Genomic DNA, 18,478 nt, shown 5'->3' with positions numbered 1-18,478 from the left:
AAGTTGTGGGGAGTCTAAAAGTGATTACTTATTACTCAGAAAATACTGTTAGCAAAGACAGTAATTTAAAGAAATCAGAAGCAGAAATTAATTTATTTCCCAGAAACTTCATACTGGTTCAAGCTTACTCAGTTGCTGTGGACTCTTACCTAATTTTTGTAATTTTATTTATGTGCATGACATTAAATTTACATAAAGTAGACCAATGAATTATGACAAACTTTTAAGTACTAGGGAGGAGAAAGCAGATTGGGTATAAATAACAAGCAGTTTGCAAATTGGGTATGTGTTTGGGGAAGTCTAGGGATGGTTCGTTAACAGAAGACACTTGGATAGTATGACGAGGTGACATGAAAGAAAAACACCACTGTCCAGCAACCTTACAAGAGAGTCTGCTTTTAGTCTTTCGATTGTCTGTTTCTGTGTGACTGTTCCCTGTGATTCTTCATCCCACAGTTGTGTTTATATTATTTGATGGGCTTCTTTAGGTTAATATGTTTTTGTGGCTACTGTGTAGAATTAGAATGAGAAAATCTTTCAGAAGGCTTTGTGTGTGTGTGTGTGTGTGTGTACTTTCATGTTGAAGGTTGGGAATGTATGAATGTATGTGGTTCTGGCAGTTCATCTGCCTCAATATTCATGGGATTGTTTAAAAAAATTCAAATTTGTATCTTGACAGATGTTCCTGGTTTTATTGGGAATTGAAGACAGAGCAAATGTTGCTAAATAAATGTTAACTTGTACTAGAGGTATAGAATTTGCACCCCTAAGAAACTATGGGAAAACGGTTTTTTTAACTGAAATTGAAGCAGTTGATTTGAAACATATATAATGTTTAGTTTTTAGATCCATTGAGTATTTAGGGTCATTTTGTTAATTTAGAAACATAAAGATGTATGTTGCAAATGGATTTTTTTTTTAGAAAACTAAGTAAGCTATCATTTAAGATTTGCTGTGTTTGAGAGGTATCCCAAAACAAGCAAATAAAAGTTACTGTTTTTAGGAGACTTAATGACTTCTAGATAATCAATCTAATAGGGGAGAAGCTCATTTCAGAAGAATATTGGGGCTGGGAGTGGGAATGGGAGAGATTTCCTTCTCCCTAAAGAAGCTCTTTATAAAACCAGTTAACACAGCGTTGTCATAGGTAACTTTTGCCATATGTAACTTTTATTTATTCAGGCTTTTTCAGGGTAAGCTGTGTCAGTAGTATTTGGAGAAAATAAGCCTGGCTTTTGCCTAGAAAAATACCTTAGAGCAAATCAGGTGAATGTAAACTAAATTGATGTATTAGGGATAAATGTTGTAACTGTCAATAAGATAACAACTTCTGGCAGTTGTAACTGAGTAACCTTCTCAGTCTTAATTTTGCTTTAAACAGTACTTGGGAATCATTTTAATGCAAGCTCAAAAAGGATGTTTTTCACAAATGAAGTGATGACTAAATACTTCATTATCATCAGTTGATTTTTGGCTAGTGCCCTTTATTTGGTATTTTGAAATGACTTTTGATAAGGGTTGCTAATCGCAGGGATTTTGTACTTGATATTCAAGGATGGACTATATGACTTCATGATTTGATACCTCAGAACAGTTCGTCCATACATGACCTCTTATTTATTATTCATGAGCAATAGGCATTAGAGAAAAGATTTAAGTTTGATACTATCTTTAAGAAGACAGAAGCTTCAAACCAAACCAAACCAAACCCAAATCTCAATATCTTCTTTTCTTGATGATTTTAATTTCTTTTTATTTTTTCATTTTTCTACTAGGGCGACATACCTTCTGTTGAGTACCTCTTACAAAACGGAAGCGACCCAAATGTTAAAGACCATGCTGGATGGACACCATTGGTAGTTTTCCATTTGTTTTTTATTCTCATTTTATGTTTTATAGTTATTATACTTTATAGTTATGTAGTTGTCTATATATTATCCTCTGCAGTATTCACCCTCTTTTTAATCTGAAGGACTTATATTTTCACCAACTAATGGAAAATGATGATTTTTCATTGAGCTTTTCAGTTGTGACAGGCAAGAAATCGGCTCCCTTTTCACCGACTACCTTTAGATTTAGGAATCTGGTTATACTATATGCTGAATGCAGCTAACATGTGGAGGTAACTACTAGAACTGACAGCAGACTCCCTTTTGCCACATTGCATGTCATTAGAAGCAGATTTCTTGGGGGGTGCTTGGGCGGCTCAGTCATTAAGCGTCTGCCTTCGGCTCAGGGCGTGATCCCAGGGTCCTGGGATCGAGCCCCACATCAGGCTCCTCCGCTATGAGCCTGCTTCTTCCTCTCCCACTCCCCCTGCCTGTGTTCCCTCTCTCGATGGCTGTCTCTCTCTCCGCTAAATAAATAAATAAAATCTTTAAAAAAAAAAAAAAAAGAACCAGATTTCTTGGAACAAAGAGAGGTCAGAACAGGGTATCACAAGGCAGTGATTCTTACTGAGGATCCGTTGTAGCCTCATTGATATCCTAGCTAATTGCAAACATATAGAAGTAGTAGAACATCTTGGCTTGGATTAAACATTTAAAAAAATCTTTATTATTACTAAAAATGCAATGTGAAGTACAGTCTGGAAAAGGAATGGCACCAGTACATGGGGACAAGTGCTACCTGGGCTCATTGCGGGCAATTTGAAGACAGCTGGCCGTAGAGCTGTCAACACAGGAGGTGGAAGCCCTTACCCTGTGATCTGGAAATTTATCACAGAAATTGGGAGATTTTCATGAGGCCAGGTATAAACAAGCTTTACAGTTTTGAATAGGAACTTCCCAGCAGATTTCTAAGCTGGGAGGGTTTAGTCTGGGTCGGAGTCCCTCTGCTGTTTTGACTCCACAGGTTAGCTAACCTTTTCAAAGAAAGGTCAGGTTTTTTTTTGTTGTTGTTGTTTTTTCCCGTCTGTTTTGTTTTTGTTTTTGTTTTAAGCCAGTAAGGTAAATTGTAGTAAAGTTTGGTGAGTGATTTATTAGAGGACCTGATGTCTAATTTGGCTTCCTTTCTCCTAGAAATAGACGTACAGACATTTTGTGTGGTAGTGCTTATTATGAATCGAATAGATGGACTTAAAAAAACACAGAATGCCTGAAATTTATTGGAGGACAACATAGTAGCATCATTTACAGTTCATTAGACATAAGGAAAGATTTGCACGTGAGGCATCTTTGAACATTGCATTGTTACCCTTTTCATCATTCATTCTTTTTTAAGCACTTACTCTGTTATTTCTGTTACCATCGACACCAGCCATACAGTAATCTGTAGCTTCAGCAAATGGAGAGGTTGTCTTGTAAATACTCTCTCCAGGATATTCACTTTGTGGGGTGGTTATGTATATGTGTGGGTGCACCACTCAGCATATGGCTAAGTACCTGATTCAGTGAATTCTATTCAGCCATGGAGAATTTTACTTTTTATTCATGATCTAGTTGTTAAATACTTTCTAAGTTTTTTGTTGTTTGTAATTTTTTACTATGGAGCAGTTTAGGAACTAGAGTTGGTTTATACATATATAGAGTTGGTCAACTGCGTTTTCTTCTTTAAAAAAAAAAAAGAGTTGTTGACCAAAGGCTCAGATAAATAACCCCCTTTCCCATCAGTTGCACAGATCTTGATCATCGTGTATCTTATCATTAAGATTATTAACAGGGCTTACTCTGAGCCAACACTTACAGTCTGTATAAGTATTTAGGTAAGAACCAATTTACTGACTGAGTTCACATTTATTTTTCTAAAGTGCAATTTTAGGGGCGCCTGGGTGGCGCAGTCGTTAAGCGTCTGCCTTCGGCTCAGGGCGTGATCCCGGCGTTATGGGATCGAGCCCCACATCAGGCTCCTCCGCTATGGGCCTGCTTCTTCCTCTCCCACTCCCCCTGCTTGTGTTCCCTTTCTCACTGGCTGTCTCTATCTCTGTCAAATAAATAAATAAAATCTTTAAAAAAAAAGTGCAATTTTATTATGATACGATGCATCGTTCTTCCTCATCACTTTTCTCCCTTCTTTTCTTATTATTTAATTAGCACGAAGCCTGCAATCATGGGCATGTGAAGGTGGTGGAGTTGTTGCTGCAGCACAAGGCGTTGGTGAACACCACTGGCTATCAGAACGACTCGCCGCTTCATGATGCCGCCAAGAATGGGCACTTGGATATAGTCAAGCTCTTACTTTCCTACGGAGCCTCCAGGAACGCCGTGTAAGTCGTTCAGCTTAAACACTGTTGTTTAGTTGACTTGTAGTCCTGAGTCAGGTCTCCGACAGAACAAACCCTGTATGAGCCAGGTGGATGGCTCTCTTTCCTGTCTTTCACAACTGAGATGAGATGTGACCATTATGTTCTATATTTAAAATCAGCATTTGGCAGCACCTGGGTGGCACAGCGGTTGAGCGTCTGCCTTCGGCTCAGGGCGTGATCCCGCCGTTATGGGATCGAGCCCCACATCAGGCTCCTCCGCTATGAGTCTGCTTCTTCCTCTCCCACTCCCCCTGCTTGTGTTCCCTCTCTCGCTGGCTGTCTCTATCTCTGTCAAATAAATAAATAAAATCTTAAAAAAAAAAAATAAATCAGCATTTGTGCCCTTTTCCTTTGGGATACTTACATTTTTGAGGGAGATTTGCTCCTTTACTTTAGAAAAGATTGTCAAATTAATTTTGGAAGCTTTGATTTTTCTGCATAAATTCACTTCGTTATATTCTGTAGATCGAGTCATACTTATTAATAAGAAAAGAATTAGAAGCATAGAAATAACTATTTTGTATGCTTCCCAGTACTTCAGAATTTGTTTTAAAAATCCTACTTTTATGCTTTTTCTGCATATTTAGTTAAAATCTGTTAAGAATTCAGATGTTGGGCGAGTGCTATCGAGTTATTTCTTACACTTTTCACACCATTCATATGAAACTCGGGGTAAATTGTTTTGCGGTGTCAGGCACGGAGATGCATTAGTGAACGCGGGCGGCTGCAGTTTAGAGTCGTGTTGTCAGGAGCGTCACAAGCAGTTGCCGTATGTGGATTTTACATCTTTAATCTAGAACTTTGTGCATGTCTCCCTATATATTATTTTACTCTTTTCAGTTAATGAGGGAGTTGAAATGGAAATAGAAGAACTGTCTCTTCATGTCCCCGTTGCTTATATGGGTTTGGAAAGAGCACACGAAAGTCATGCTTACTTTGACTACAGAGGCAGACAAGAGTTACAAAATGCAGAGCTTCTAGGTTGTAATTTTTTATAGCATAATTGAAAAACTAATAATGCAGGAGTGTACCATACCTTGGTGCTGTTAGTTTCAGTAAGTGTGTCTAATATCTTTATTTTCTCTCACATGTGATGAGATAGCTGGGACAAACTCAAGGGGTACCTGTTTTTCTGTGTTTTTATTTTCCTGGCTTGCGCGTGCATGTGTGTGCACACACACATGACATATATGTACATGTGGACCAACAGATATGACCCTCCTGTGGGTACAGCCAGCCATTTGATAAAGCAAATGGTTGCTTGGGTCAGGTGAAACTGAATAGTTTCCGTCCTTGGGTTCTTAAATCAGCCATGACTACTTTAATGAATGGAGCACTGGTCAGGGCGTTAGGGAATTCAGCTTTTATTTGTGACTCCATTATTGACTTTATAGCCTCAGGCAGGTTAATTTCTGTGCCTTGGTGTCCTCACCTATAAAACATGGGTGATGCCTGCTGCTTTTCTATTTCTTCAGAGCATAGTGAGGATTAATGAGCCAAAACGCAGGGCCTGTCTGGTGGTTTGTACACCATGATTCTTCACTACACTGTGAAGCTTATTAATATACAAGGTGTTGGGCATGAGACAGTGAGCCGAGTCTGCCTTCACAGGTGCCTTTCAGATAAATGTGTTGTTTTTAAATAGGCTTACCTAGTAAAGTGGCAGATTTAGGTATATCTGTAGCCCAGCACCATCCAATAGATCTTTCTGCAGTGATGGAAACGCTGGGCACTCAGTAGCCACTAGCCATCTGCTGCTGTTGAAGACTTGAAATGTGGCTGTTGCTACTGAGGAACTAAATTTGAAAATGTATTTTAATTAATTTAAATAGCCGTATGGGCCAAGTGGTTACTGAATTGGACAGCTGGTTGATATAGTTGGGATAGTGTGGAAAGAGCATTTATTTGGTGAGAGGTTGGGGATAGTATTGGGTAGATGTTGGTAGGGCAGGTAGGGTGCAAATACAGTGGTAGATTTACTCTAGGGGGTAAGACTGTGTGGTGGCTGTTTCTAAATATTGTTATTCCTTCTTTTCCAGACTGGTGGTCATCATACTGTGGTATTTGCTGTGTTTTTCACTGTTTTATTTCATAGTAGTTGTTGTTCACCTGATTGGCTTTACCAGTTTCCTAACTGGTCTCCTCCTTTTCAGATTACTTTTCTTTGTTCATTCTCCACACTGCAGCCCAAGAACTTAAAAAGTAGAAGTGTGGCTAAATCACTTACTTGCTTAAAACCCTTCACTGGCACCTCTTAATGTTTTTAAAATAAACTTCAAAACATGTTTCATAAGGCCGTGGATGGTGTGGCACCACTACCTTCTCCAGCCTCATCTTGCTGCTCTCCCTCACAGCCGCCTTCCCTTCAGCATTTTTATACCAGCCTTTCCAGATCATGCCTGCTCTCCTGGTCCTGCCAAGTGCCTAACATAGTCTGTACCCACATTCATTGGTAGTGGAAATTCGTGAGTATTTGAATGCATAAAAACATGGTACATTTTTTCCTCTCTTTTGAAAAAGGGTCAGATCTGATGACAATAGGAATTGCCTCCCCCTGCTCCCCAATTCACTGTAAGTGTGGAGTGAAAGTCTAACCAAGTTTCCATAAGTTGCACCTTTTCTAGGGTGGTAGCACTGGTTCCTGGTAGATGTTAGAATAAATGATGGCGGGCTCCTTGGGCAGAATCCTTTGTCTCTTGTCCATTGGGCATCCATAGTATGTTACCTTTTGTGGGTTCATGGCTTCCATTCCTATAGCCTTGACATTTTTAAGATCTGTTTTTCTTTCTGCCAGTGTTCTGTATATTGTCTTTTGACTTAAGTACTGACAAGTGACAATAGATGGAGTTCATTCCTTGACTTTCTCTGTTTAAGAGTAGAACATGGCGAGGGAGACCTGGGGGCTGTATGAACTTCTTACTACTCTCTCTTTTTTTTTTTTTGCCTGAAGCTAGCTCTTGTTCCTTTCAAGCCATTCATATCTCTGACTCTAGAATCTGAGTTGGCAAGCTTATTACTTTTATTTTCTCTGCTTATATTTTTATTTCTCTTATATTTTTATTTCTGTTTATGTCTTTTTTACTCTTAATGGAACTCTTCTTTCAATAACCAGGACTAGACTCTTTCTATCCCTGGAAGAAGGAAGAAGGGTTGGAACCAGAAAGGGTGAAGGCTGTTTTTCTGTCCTTTCCTCTTGATGGCTTGGTACTTTGACTAATCGAAGCTGTAGGTGGGTAGAGTCTATCTGCTTTTTCTGAGTTTCCGAAGGGCAATCTTCAGCTGTATAACAGACATTTTGATAGTCGTCTTCATTCTTTTGAGGTTGAAGTAGTGTTCTTACTTGGATGCCTTCATTTCCAGGGTCTTCAGTGACATCCTGTTGGGTATTCTCATGCTTTTGCTGCTGCTCCATTACTTCCTCATCCCCTGTTGTTTTATCTGCTCCTTGTGTTCTAGTGGAGCGGACCAACAGAGATTACACTGATTACAGAGCCGTGTGACAAGTGCTTTCGTGGGTCGGTGCACAAGATGGTGAAAATCTAGATTAGGAGCTATAAATGTGACTAGAGGAAGTCATAAAAGGCTTTCTAGAGGAAGGAGCACTTCCACTGAATTTTGAAGAAGAGGAATAGGAGGATGGGCTTTACAGAAGGAGTTGGTGGGTGTTAAGTTACACGGTAGCCAGGGCCACTTGTTCATTCAGTTCTAACAGCTTTGGTTAGTGATGGTAAGACGTATGAAAGGGAAGAGGATGACCACTTAAAAGGCTGGAGAAGGTGACAGAGGCAGAGAGGCTTGTGTGCCAGAGGTTCAAATTTTACATTGAAAACTTCCTCCTGCACACGGGCTGGGCGCCCAGTGGAGAGGTGTGTCCGGTAATCCAGGGGGGTGAGTCTGAGCTAAAGTAGTGAAGCGGACGGACAGTTATGGCAGAGGGAAGGAGTTCACTCTTTTTATCTCCTTCTTCCTTCACATGAAGTCTGATACACTGTGTTAAGAAATATCTTATTAGGGTTGTAATTGAAATTGAGTAAGGGTATGGATTATAGTAGATTTAATAAACTTGATTTTTCACTCAGGAACATAGCATGTTTTTCCATTTATTTAAGCCTTTTGTTACACTTCTTAGTAAAGTTTTTCATCTATTTTATATATGTATGATTTTATATATATGCATGTTTATGGGTGCACTTAGTATTGATTGAGATTTTCTAGGTATTTGATTCTTGTGTTGCTCGGGTGAACTGGATGTTCTGTTAATAAATAGAACTTGTTATTTCCGGTATATAGGAAAGCTGTTCATTTTAGTACATTTCTCTTACATCTAGCTAACACCTAATTCTAAGGATCGGATTACCATTTATTCTTACCACATTTGTCTGAGTTTCTAGGACAATCCTATAAAATAATGTGATAGTTGGGCATATATGTTTTATTCTCATTTTTAAAAAATATTGACTGTAGGTTTCAGTCAGTATTAAAATCAATATGAAAAATAAATATCTTCTAGTTATTTTACTATTTTTTAGTAAGACTGTACCTTATTAAATGAATTTTAGCTTAAACTGAGATGATCCTGGACCTTTTGCTTGTTGATGTCATTAATACATTTAAAATATTAAACCATGTTGTATTCCTGTGGTAAACTTGATTTAATATAGTGTGCTATTCTTTAAACAAATACTTTACATCAGTTTGCTAGTATTTTATTTAGTATTTTTGCTTTTATAGTTATAAGTTGAAATGATCTGTTTTTATTTTTAATTTTTTTCCTCAGAGTTTGATAATAAAATTATACTTGCGGCGTTTTAAAAATTTCAGTGTAGTTAGCACACAGTGTTATAGTATCAGGTGTACAATAGAGTACACGTGTGCAATATAGTGATTCAGCGATTCCATGTACTACCCAGTGCTCATCAAGGTAAATATATTCTTAATCCCCTTAACCTGTTTCATGCATCCTCCCACCCACCTCCCCTCTGGTCATCTGTTTGTTCCCTATAGTTAAGAGACATTTTTTTGGTTTGTGTCTCTCTCTACTTTTTTCCTTTGTTCATTTGCTTTGTTTCTTAAATTTTACATATGAGTAAAATCATATGGTATTTTTCTTTCTCTGACTGGCTTATTTTTGCATAACTTGATACTCTAGATCCATCCATGTCCTTTGCAAATGGTAAGATTTTATTCTTTTTTTTAGGACTGAAGAATATTTTATTGTATGTATGTGTGTGTATAAATATATATCACATCACATCTTCTTTCTTCATTCATTTATTGGTGCACGCTTGGGCTGCTTCCATAGTTTGGCTGTTGTAGGTCCCGCTGCAGTAAACATAAGGGTGCGTGTCTCCCTGCAAATTAGTGTTTTCGTATTGTTTGGGTAAATTTGGGTAAATACCCAGGAGTGCAATTACTAGATTGTAGGGTTTAATTTTTTGTCTATGTTTAATTTTTTGAGGAACCCCCATACTGTTTTCCATAGTGGCTGCACCAGTTTGCATTCCCAACAGTGCAGGAGGGGTCCTTTTTCTCCACATTCTCCTGCACTTGTTTCTTGTGTTTTTGATTTTAGCCATTCTGACAGGTGCGAGGTGGTATCTCATTGTGGTTTTGCTTTGCATTTCTCTGATGCTGAGTGATGTTGAGCATCTCTTCCTGTGTCTGTTGGCCATCTGGATGTCTTCTTTGGAGGAATGTCTGTTCATGTCTTCTACCTATTTTTTTTTTTTTAAAGATTTTATTTATTTATTTGACAGAGACAGCCAGCGAGAGAGGGAACACAGGCAGGGGGAGTGGGAGAGGAAGAAGCAGGCTCATAGCGGAAGAGCGTGATGTGGGGCTTGATCCCAGAACACCGGTATCACGCCCTGAGCTGAAGGCAGACGCTTAACGACTGAGCCACCTAAGCGCTCCATTCTTGTACCTATTTTTAATTGGATTATTTGGGGGTGGGGGTTTGGTGTTAAATTGTATTAAGTTCTTTATATAGTTTGGATACTAACCCTTTATCGGCTATATTATTTGCAAATTATCTTCTCCCATTCAGTAGGTTGTTTTTTAGTTGTATTGGTTGTTTCCGTTACTGTGTTAGAAACTTTTTATTTTGCTGTAGTCCCAATAGTTTAGTTTTGCTTTTGTTTCCCTTGCCTCAGGAGACCTATCTAGAAAAATGTTGCTATGGCCAATGTCAGACATTACTGCCTGTGCTCTCTTAGAGGACTTTAATTGTTTCAGATCTCACATTAAGTCTTTAATCCATTTTGAGTTTATTTTTGTGTATGGTGTAAGAAAGTGGTCCAGTTTCTTTCTTTTGCATGCTGCTGTCCAGATTTCCCAATTCCATTTGTTGAAGAGACTGTCTTTTTCTCATTGTAAGAGAGACTGTCTCATTCTCTTTGTTGAAGAGTAATTGACCATATGATGGTAGGTTTATTTCTGAGGTGTATGTTTTGTTCCATTGATCCATGTGTCTGTTTTGTGCCAGTACCATACTCTTTTGATCACTACAGCTTTGTAATATAACTTGAAGTCTGGAATTGTGATGCCTCCTGCTTTGTTTTTTCTTGTCAAGTTTGCTGTGGCTATTTAGGTCTTTTATGGTCCCATACAAATTTTAGGATTGTTTGTTCTAGTTCTGTGAAAAATGCTGTTGGTATTTTGATAGGGATTGCATTAAATCTGTAGATTGCTTTGGGTAGCTAGTGTAGACATCTTAATTTAAGAATATTTGTTCTTCCAATCCATGAGCGTGGAATGTCTTTTCTCTTCGTTTGTGTCGTCTTCACTTTCTTTCATCAGTATTTTATAGTTTTCAGAGTACATACATGTGTTCACCTCTTTGGTTAGGTTTATTCTTAGGTATCTTATTTTTTTGGTGCAATTGTAAATGGGATTGTTTTCTTAATTTCTCTTTCTGCTGCTTCATTATTAGTGTATAGAAATGGAACAGATTTCTGCACATTGATTTTATATCCTGTGATCTTAATTCATTTATCAGTTCTAGTAGTTTTTCAGTGGAGTCTTTGGGGTTTTCTATATATAACCTCATGTTGTTTGCAAAGAGTGAAAGTTTCATCTCCTTCTTACCAATTTGGATGCCTTTTATTTCTTTTTGTTGTCTGATTGCTGTGGCTAGGACTTCTATTACTATGTTGGATACAAATGAAGTGGTGAGAGTAGGCATCCTTGACTCGTTCCTGACCTTCAGAGAAAAGCTCTCAGTTTCTCCTCTATTGAATATGGTGTTCACTGTGGGTTTTTCATATAAGGCCTTTATTATGTTGAGGTATGCTTCCTCTAACTATACTTCGTTGAGGGTTTTCATCATAAACGGATGTTATACTTTTTCACATGATTTTTCTGAGTCTATTGAAATGATCATCTAGTTTTTATCCTTTCTCTTTTGATGTGATGTATCACATTGATTGATTGGTGAATATTGAACCACCCTTGCATCCCGGCAATAATCCTACTTGATTGTGGTAAATGATTTTTTTAATGTATTGTTGGATTCAGTTTGCTAATATTTTGTTTGAGGATTTTTGCATCTGTGTTCATAAGAGATACTGGCATGTAGTTCTCTTCTTTTTGTGGTGTTTTTATCTGGTTTTGGTACCAAGGTAATGCTGGCCTCATAGAATGTAAATGGAAGTTTTTCTTTCTGTTTTATTTTTTGGAAAAGTTTGAAAAGAATAGGTATTAACTCTTCTTTAAATGTTTGGTAGAATTCATCTGTGAAGCTGACTGACTGGTCCTGGACTTTTGTTTGCTGGGAGTTTTTTGATTACTGATTCAGTTGCATTGCTGGGAAATTGGTCTGTTCGGATATATATATATCTATCTATATTTTATATATATAATCTATCTATATTTTTTTTCCTTTAAGAATTTATTTGAGAGAGCACACAAGTGAGGTTGGGGGAGGGGTAGAAGAAGAGGGAGAAGCAGACTCCCCACTGAGCAGGGAGCCTGACACAGGGCTTGATCCTGGGATCATGACCTGAGCTGAAGGCAGGGACACTTAACCAACTGAGCCACCCAGGTGCCCCAAGTTCAGATTTTATATTTCCTCCTGCTTCAGTTTTATACGTTACATGTTTCTAGGAATTTGTTCATTTCTTCTAGGTTGTCCAATTTATTGGCATATAATTTTTTATAATATTCTCTTAAGATCATTTGTATTTTTTTCTCTCACCTGCTCAGCTTGATTACTTCTTTTACTCTGTCCTCCCAGTTGCTAATTCATTCTTCTGCTTCCTCTAGCTTGCTACTTATTCCACCTAGTGTATTTTTAATTTCATTTATTGTAGTCTTCTCTGATTGATTCTTTACCTTTTTATTAAGGGTCTCACTGAGGTCCTCCACTCTTTTCTCAAGTCCAGTGAGTATCTTTATGGTCATTACTTGAAATTCTCTATCGGGCATATTATATCAGTTTTGCTTATGTCTCTTGCTGTGATTTTGTCCTGTTTTTCATTTGGGACGTATTTCTGTGTGTCCTCATTTTGTCTAACTCTCTGTGTCTGTTTTTGTGTGTTCGGAAAGTCAGCTACAGCTCCTGCTCTTGAAAGTAATGGCCTTATGAAGAAGAGGTCCTGTGGTGCCCTGCAGTGCAGTGTCCCCTGTTCACCAGAACCTGGCACGTCAGGAGTGTCTCCTGTGTGTGTAGCATGAACCCTGCTGTTGTGTCCTGGCTACTTTTCCCCCTCAATCTAGTCATCTGCAGTGACTCCCTTTGCCAGTTGTGGGCAGTGTTGGGTCCCTAGCTAGGGTGAGGTGCATAATTTTAACAGGGTATTCCATGGGGGCTCTCCGCCACCGCTGAGACCAAGGCCCTGCAGTGTGTGCAGGTAGGGAGACCCGGTGTTGGCAAGGCTTACACAGGTCTTCTGGGGCGGGGGCGGGGGCTGGGACTGAGACTAGATGGGCTGCAGGGAGCAGGGCTTGGTATAAGCAAGTTAGTGAATGTTGGTGCTGTGCTGTTTCCCCAACGTGGCTGTTTGTTTGTGCCTGGCCGCAGGGGGAGGGATATGGCACCTGCCAGCTCCTTTGTTCCTGGTGGAGTCTCCCTGTGAAACCTCCCCCTCACTCTGAGATGACTCAGCGTTTTTTAAACTGCTCTTTCTGTGCTGCATCTCCCCTGGCTGTTTGCTGAACTTTCTTTAAGGGTGGGAACTCTGCTTCCTGATGCCCTCTGGGCTCTCCCAGAACCCAGCTGGGTGATTTTTAGAATTTAAGGCTTTAACTCCCTCTGGTTATAAGAACTCACGAAATTCGGCTCCTCTCACTTTCAAAGCCAAATGTTATGGGGAATTGTCTTCCCTGTGAGAGCTCCCTGGTGACAGTCTGTTTTTTTCTCCCTTCTCTGTGCCCACGGCTCCCTCCCTATTGGGGATGCCATGGTCTGATTAGCTTCCCACCACGTCTCTGCCCTTCCTACCCTCTTCAGTGTGGCCTCTTTTCTGTCTTTCATTGTGGGGTTTGTTCTGCCAGTCTTTGGGTTGTTTTCTGGGTTATTTACACTGACAGGAGTGTTATCTAGTTGTATCCATGAGACAGGGTGATCTTAGGGTCCTCTTACTCCACCATCTTCCCAGCCTCTCCTACTCAGCTTCTTAAAGATAATCAAGGATGCTTTTGACCTTCTCTGGTTACTGGAACATGAATGGAGTATCTTACAGAAATAAACTCTGCCTCCATTTGGCACATCATTGTCAGTTTTATAATTTGCATAGTATATAATATTTGAAGATTTCTCTAATTATGTTACTAGTAATTATCACTCTCAAATAGTAATATATTAATAGTAGAATACAGGTACTAAAGAGAAGATGGACTTTTTGTTATTTCATTAAATTTATCTTTAAGTAGTCCCTGTAGTTTACCTATTTTGCACTTTTATCTAAGGCTGTGATTTGTAAGAGGATGCCCACGAAGATCATCTTACTGATGCTTAGCACAGGGCACTCCAGTGAGCCAGGGTCTGTGAGGAAATACTGTCCTTATTGTATTTCTCGTATGGATAGCAGAGTATCTCAAACCTATAAAGCTTTGGGTCTGCCTTTATATATTTTAGTTAAATGTTGTGATAGTTCTTGAGTACTGAATGCCAAAAAATACTGTCTTTGTTTCCACATACTTCAGGGCCCTGTAAGCTGAAGGAGGCATATAAGCCTGTCTCGAGTCCATTGGTTTTCATTGCACTATAGACGCAAGGAAGTCATGGCTAATGTAGTTTCTATTGAAAGCATGTTTGAGGGGCGCCTGGGTGGCTTAGTCGGTTAAATGTCTGCCTTTGGCTCAGGTCATGATCCCGGGGTCCTGGGATTGAGCCCCACGTTGGTCTCCCTGCTGCTCAGCGGGAAGCCTGCTTCTGCCTTTTCTCCCCGCTTGTGCTCTCTCTTGCTATCTTTGTCACTATCTGTCTCTATCTGTCTCTCAAATAAATAAAAATAAAATCTTAAAAAAAAAAAAAAAGAAAGAAAGCATGTTTGATGGAAGACATATGTCCTTACACCAAATATAGGTTCTTCTTACTCAACATTTGAGGTATATGTGTATTTTAAAGTAATCTCTGCACCCAGCGTGGGGTTTACGATCAAGACCTCAGATCAAGAGTCCCATGCACTACTGACCGAGCCAGTCAGGCGCCCCAACGTTTAATATTTTTGGATTGACTTTATACCTTTTCTGCTACTATAAGAATTCAACTTGAATTATTTCAGTTGTGTGTAAAGCAAACTTGTAGAGAGGAGTAAAAATTTTTGTAACTTAGCCCTGGTAGGGAGAAGAAAACCAGAGACAAAATCCAGCCTTAGAATTATTTTTGGATGTCTTAGAAGGGAGCAAAGCTTGTATATGAGGGCTGAGGGATCCAGGTTAGAAAGTTATGTATTCTGATACGTTCTTGTATTAGGTTGTCATAAATGGTGCTAAGACCATGTGACTTTAGATTTTGGAGAGAAGACTCAAGAGCTATTTTTTTAGTAATATTTTTAAAATTTGAAAATAACAGAATCTTTTTGTAGTCTAAGAGGTGGAGAGAGTCAACAATTCAGAAATATAACTAGGCCTTGAATGTCTATGGAAGACCAGTTATAGGAAAAGAAAGAATGGAATATGATTTATTGCAAAGCTAAATGAATTTAAAAGCATCTTATTGAATACTGGTGGAGGGAAATCTTGAAACCTTGTAAGTAAGGCAAGACAAAGGTAACTAAGAATTAACTACATACAGTACTATCATTTTTACTCTTTATCTTCCATGTTCATAGTTTAATTAAAAAAATACAAGGATTTTGGTAAGTTCACCAGTGAAGTCTCACAGTCCTGAATTTCCTTGTGGAGGCTATGATCCTTAACTATGAATTTCCTACTACAAAGTTTTGGGATCCTAAGTCTTTATGATTATGGAGGGATATGTATATAGTAGAAAGTTATATATATCTACTTCAGACTTTATATTTTGTTTAGATTTAATGTTAATCTAACACCTTACTGCTTTTTAAATCACATTTCATTTAGAATACTTTCTTATGTGCTTTTGGGCTTTTGCTATGCAAACTTTGCCACTTTTTAAAATACATTTTGCATTTAAATGCAGTATATTAATTCACTTAACTTTGATTTTACTTATGTTTTACCTGAGAAATTTACCTCTTATGCACTAAAATAAGAGTCCGTTACCCAAGAGGGAAAATTACTTCTGTTTGAACCTCAGATGAAAAGGTTCATATCTTCTTTGCTTCATTGTTGCCTGAGAATATTTATATTGATGATTGGTCAAAACCTCAGTGGCTCTTCTTCCCCACTGCCTTCAGTGCATCATCCACTGTGAACCTAAAACAAAAGCTCTTCGTCCCATCAGAACCACTTTGAGTGTATGGAGAATAACATGTGCCTTTTTTTTTTTTTTAAGAGATGTTTAAAGTTTAGGATTTGGTACTTGGTCTGCCACTAACAGTGTTTTTTGCAAGGGTGTAGAATTCGTAATTAGAAAATATTACATGGACCATTGGATCTATTAATTGTCCCACTGCCCTAGTTAATTTTTAAAAAATTAATCTTCTAGAAAGATAATTTATGTTTTGTAGCTTAAGAAAAAGAAATGTTGCTCTTTCTGTGCCTTTCCTGCTTCACAGCAAGCCAAGTGACTTGAAAAATTGAAATCTATGTGTTTGCAATTTTATAGGATTCATAAAGGATTTCATTCATGGACTCTCTTGGCAGCCTGTCATGAGTGATAGGTTTAGTATGAGTAAAAATGCCTTTTTGCATGAGCATTTGGGACTGAATGATCTGTATGTGTAAGTGCATATTAGAATTTGTCCATCTCCTCCTCCCTTTTTTTTGGGTGGCGAGCCTTCTCTGGGGCCTACCTATGGGCAGGTTCTACCATCTTCTTGAGTGGAAAGGACACTAAAGGGTTATACTGTATTCTGAACTCTTGCCTTTGGGCAATGTTAAACACAACAGTTCAGCTCTTTAATAAGAACTTCCTTCTCATTAGTCTTAGTAATCAAAAAGAATCCTAGTGAGGAAAGTTATTCTCACTGTCTTCAATTAATTATCAGTCACATTGATAGTCTTCTATGCATGTGACTTTCCAAGTGTTACCTTTTTTCAAAAAATAAGATAAATTAATTATGTACATTTATTTATGTATTTATTTAAAGTTTATTTATTTATTGTGGGGGGGAGAGCGAGCGCAAGTGGGAGGAGGTAGAGAATCCCAAAGAGACTCTCCACCAAGCACGGAGCCAGACATGGGGCTTGATCTCATGACCCATGAGCTCATGACCTGAGCCAAAACCACGAAGCAGTCCCTTAACTCACTGAGCCACCCAGGCACCCCTAATTATGTACATTTAAAACCAGTTATTTTTTACACTAAGTCTAAAGAAAGTGTTATTAGTCCATTCATTCAAATATATCATTTTGGGGAAAAAAGTTGTATGACTTTTTTGTGTCCATGCGATAAAGAAGAAATTTTACGTGCCCTGTCTCCTCCTGGTGTGGGTTTTTGAAGGTGCCGCAGAAAAACTTGATTCTAATTTCAAATTTCAGTGGTCCACAACAAAGCAGAAACATGACAGGATTTAATAGGCTCCGTCTCCTGTGATGCAGGACTGAGGTTTAACCGATTGTCTTTCAATCTGTAGCATTTGTATGTGCTGTTCTCCAGTTCGTTAGCGATACAGGAGGGCTAAGGATTTAGTGGGCTGTGTATAAGCAGAAGCGTCCATAATCCAAGTGCATGTTTAAGATCATATGAGGTAGTGAGCTTTGTGTAGTAAGGACTTGAAATGTAAGTTAGAATCCTGCCAGTCATTTTATGGAGGAGAACTTTAGACAGTACAAGCATCTCACTTGTTCAGACCATTGTTTTACTGGGTACTTTTTGTTTGAAGCCCACTGGCTGCTGGTGGTACTTTCAGGAAATACTTTCATTAACATTGTTTTATGTTATCATAGTGGTTATTCATATCTGTGTAACACAAGTATACTGCAGTTACTGTTTATTAAAGTATACTTGCTTAGGCTCTTACATTTTCTTTCTTTGAAGTGTGAAATTTACTGTTGTCTATTTTAAAAAGTCCTTTGGTATACGGTGATTTTTTTTTTTTTTTTGATGACATATAGTGTGACATCTTTTTTTGTTGTTTGTTCATTTTTGTACTTGGTGGTTTAAGACCTAGAATTTTGGTTCATTATCTCAGATTTTGATTTTGATTGTCATACTCACAGAATATATGTGTGAGGGGATTGTTTATTTGGCATGTGAGCACAGTAATGTAAGAGAATGAAATTAAGAAGTATCAGCTATAGTGGATGAAATCAGCTGCCTTTTGAAATAAACTGAGATTGTCTGCTCTAATGTATGGGAATTTGGAAAGACCCCAAACCCAGCACAGTGGCTTGTCACTTCGTTGTAAACCAGAAAGCAGAAACACAGTATAGTTCTTGGCTGGAGAAAGACTGTTGCCAGGGAAAGGTTCCAAATTATTGAACCTAGGCCTAAAGGGAAATCTGAGAGTACTAATTTATCAATGTTTATGGACACATCCCAAGAAGATTGAGTGAACTGATAGTCATGAGTAGCAGTCATTAGAGAAACGGCTACTGTGGTTCATTTCTTCATGCACTAGCTAGCTCTTCCTACTATGCCATCAGAACCACTTTCTCCAAGGTCATTAATGACCTTGCCTCCAAACCAGATTGGTTCTTCTATCCCTC

At 38.5% G+C, this 18,478-nt stretch overlaps 1 protein-coding gene across 5 annotated transcripts in view; it reads left to right on the top strand.

Annotated features, from left to right (window-relative positions):
* BARD1 (BRCA1 associated RING domain 1) overlaps window positions 1-18,478 on the top strand; it is a 149,139-nt gene that overhangs the window by 112,137 nt on the left and 18,524 nt on the right. For all 5 annotated transcript variants that reach the window (XM_045806669.2, XM_045806668.2, XM_045806666.2 and 2 more), the window contains 2 exons: window positions 1,776-1,856; window positions 4,032-4,204. In XM_045806669.2, coding sequence (XP_045662625.2) covers window positions 1,776-1,856; window positions 4,032-4,204 — 254 coding nt within the window. The remainder of the gene's footprint in view (window positions 1-1,775; window positions 1,857-4,031; window positions 4,205-18,478) is intronic.

The sequence above is a fragment of the Ursus americanus genome, chromosome 1 (genome assembly GCF_024610735.1).
Source record: "Ursus americanus isolate L20-20 chromosome 1, mUrsAme1.1.p, whole genome shotgun sequence".
NCBI lineage: Eukaryota > Metazoa > Chordata > Mammalia > Carnivora > Ursidae > Ursus > Ursus americanus.
The sequence above is the reverse complement of the archived record's forward strand: the minus strand, read 5'-3'. Positions and strand labels throughout refer to the sequence as shown.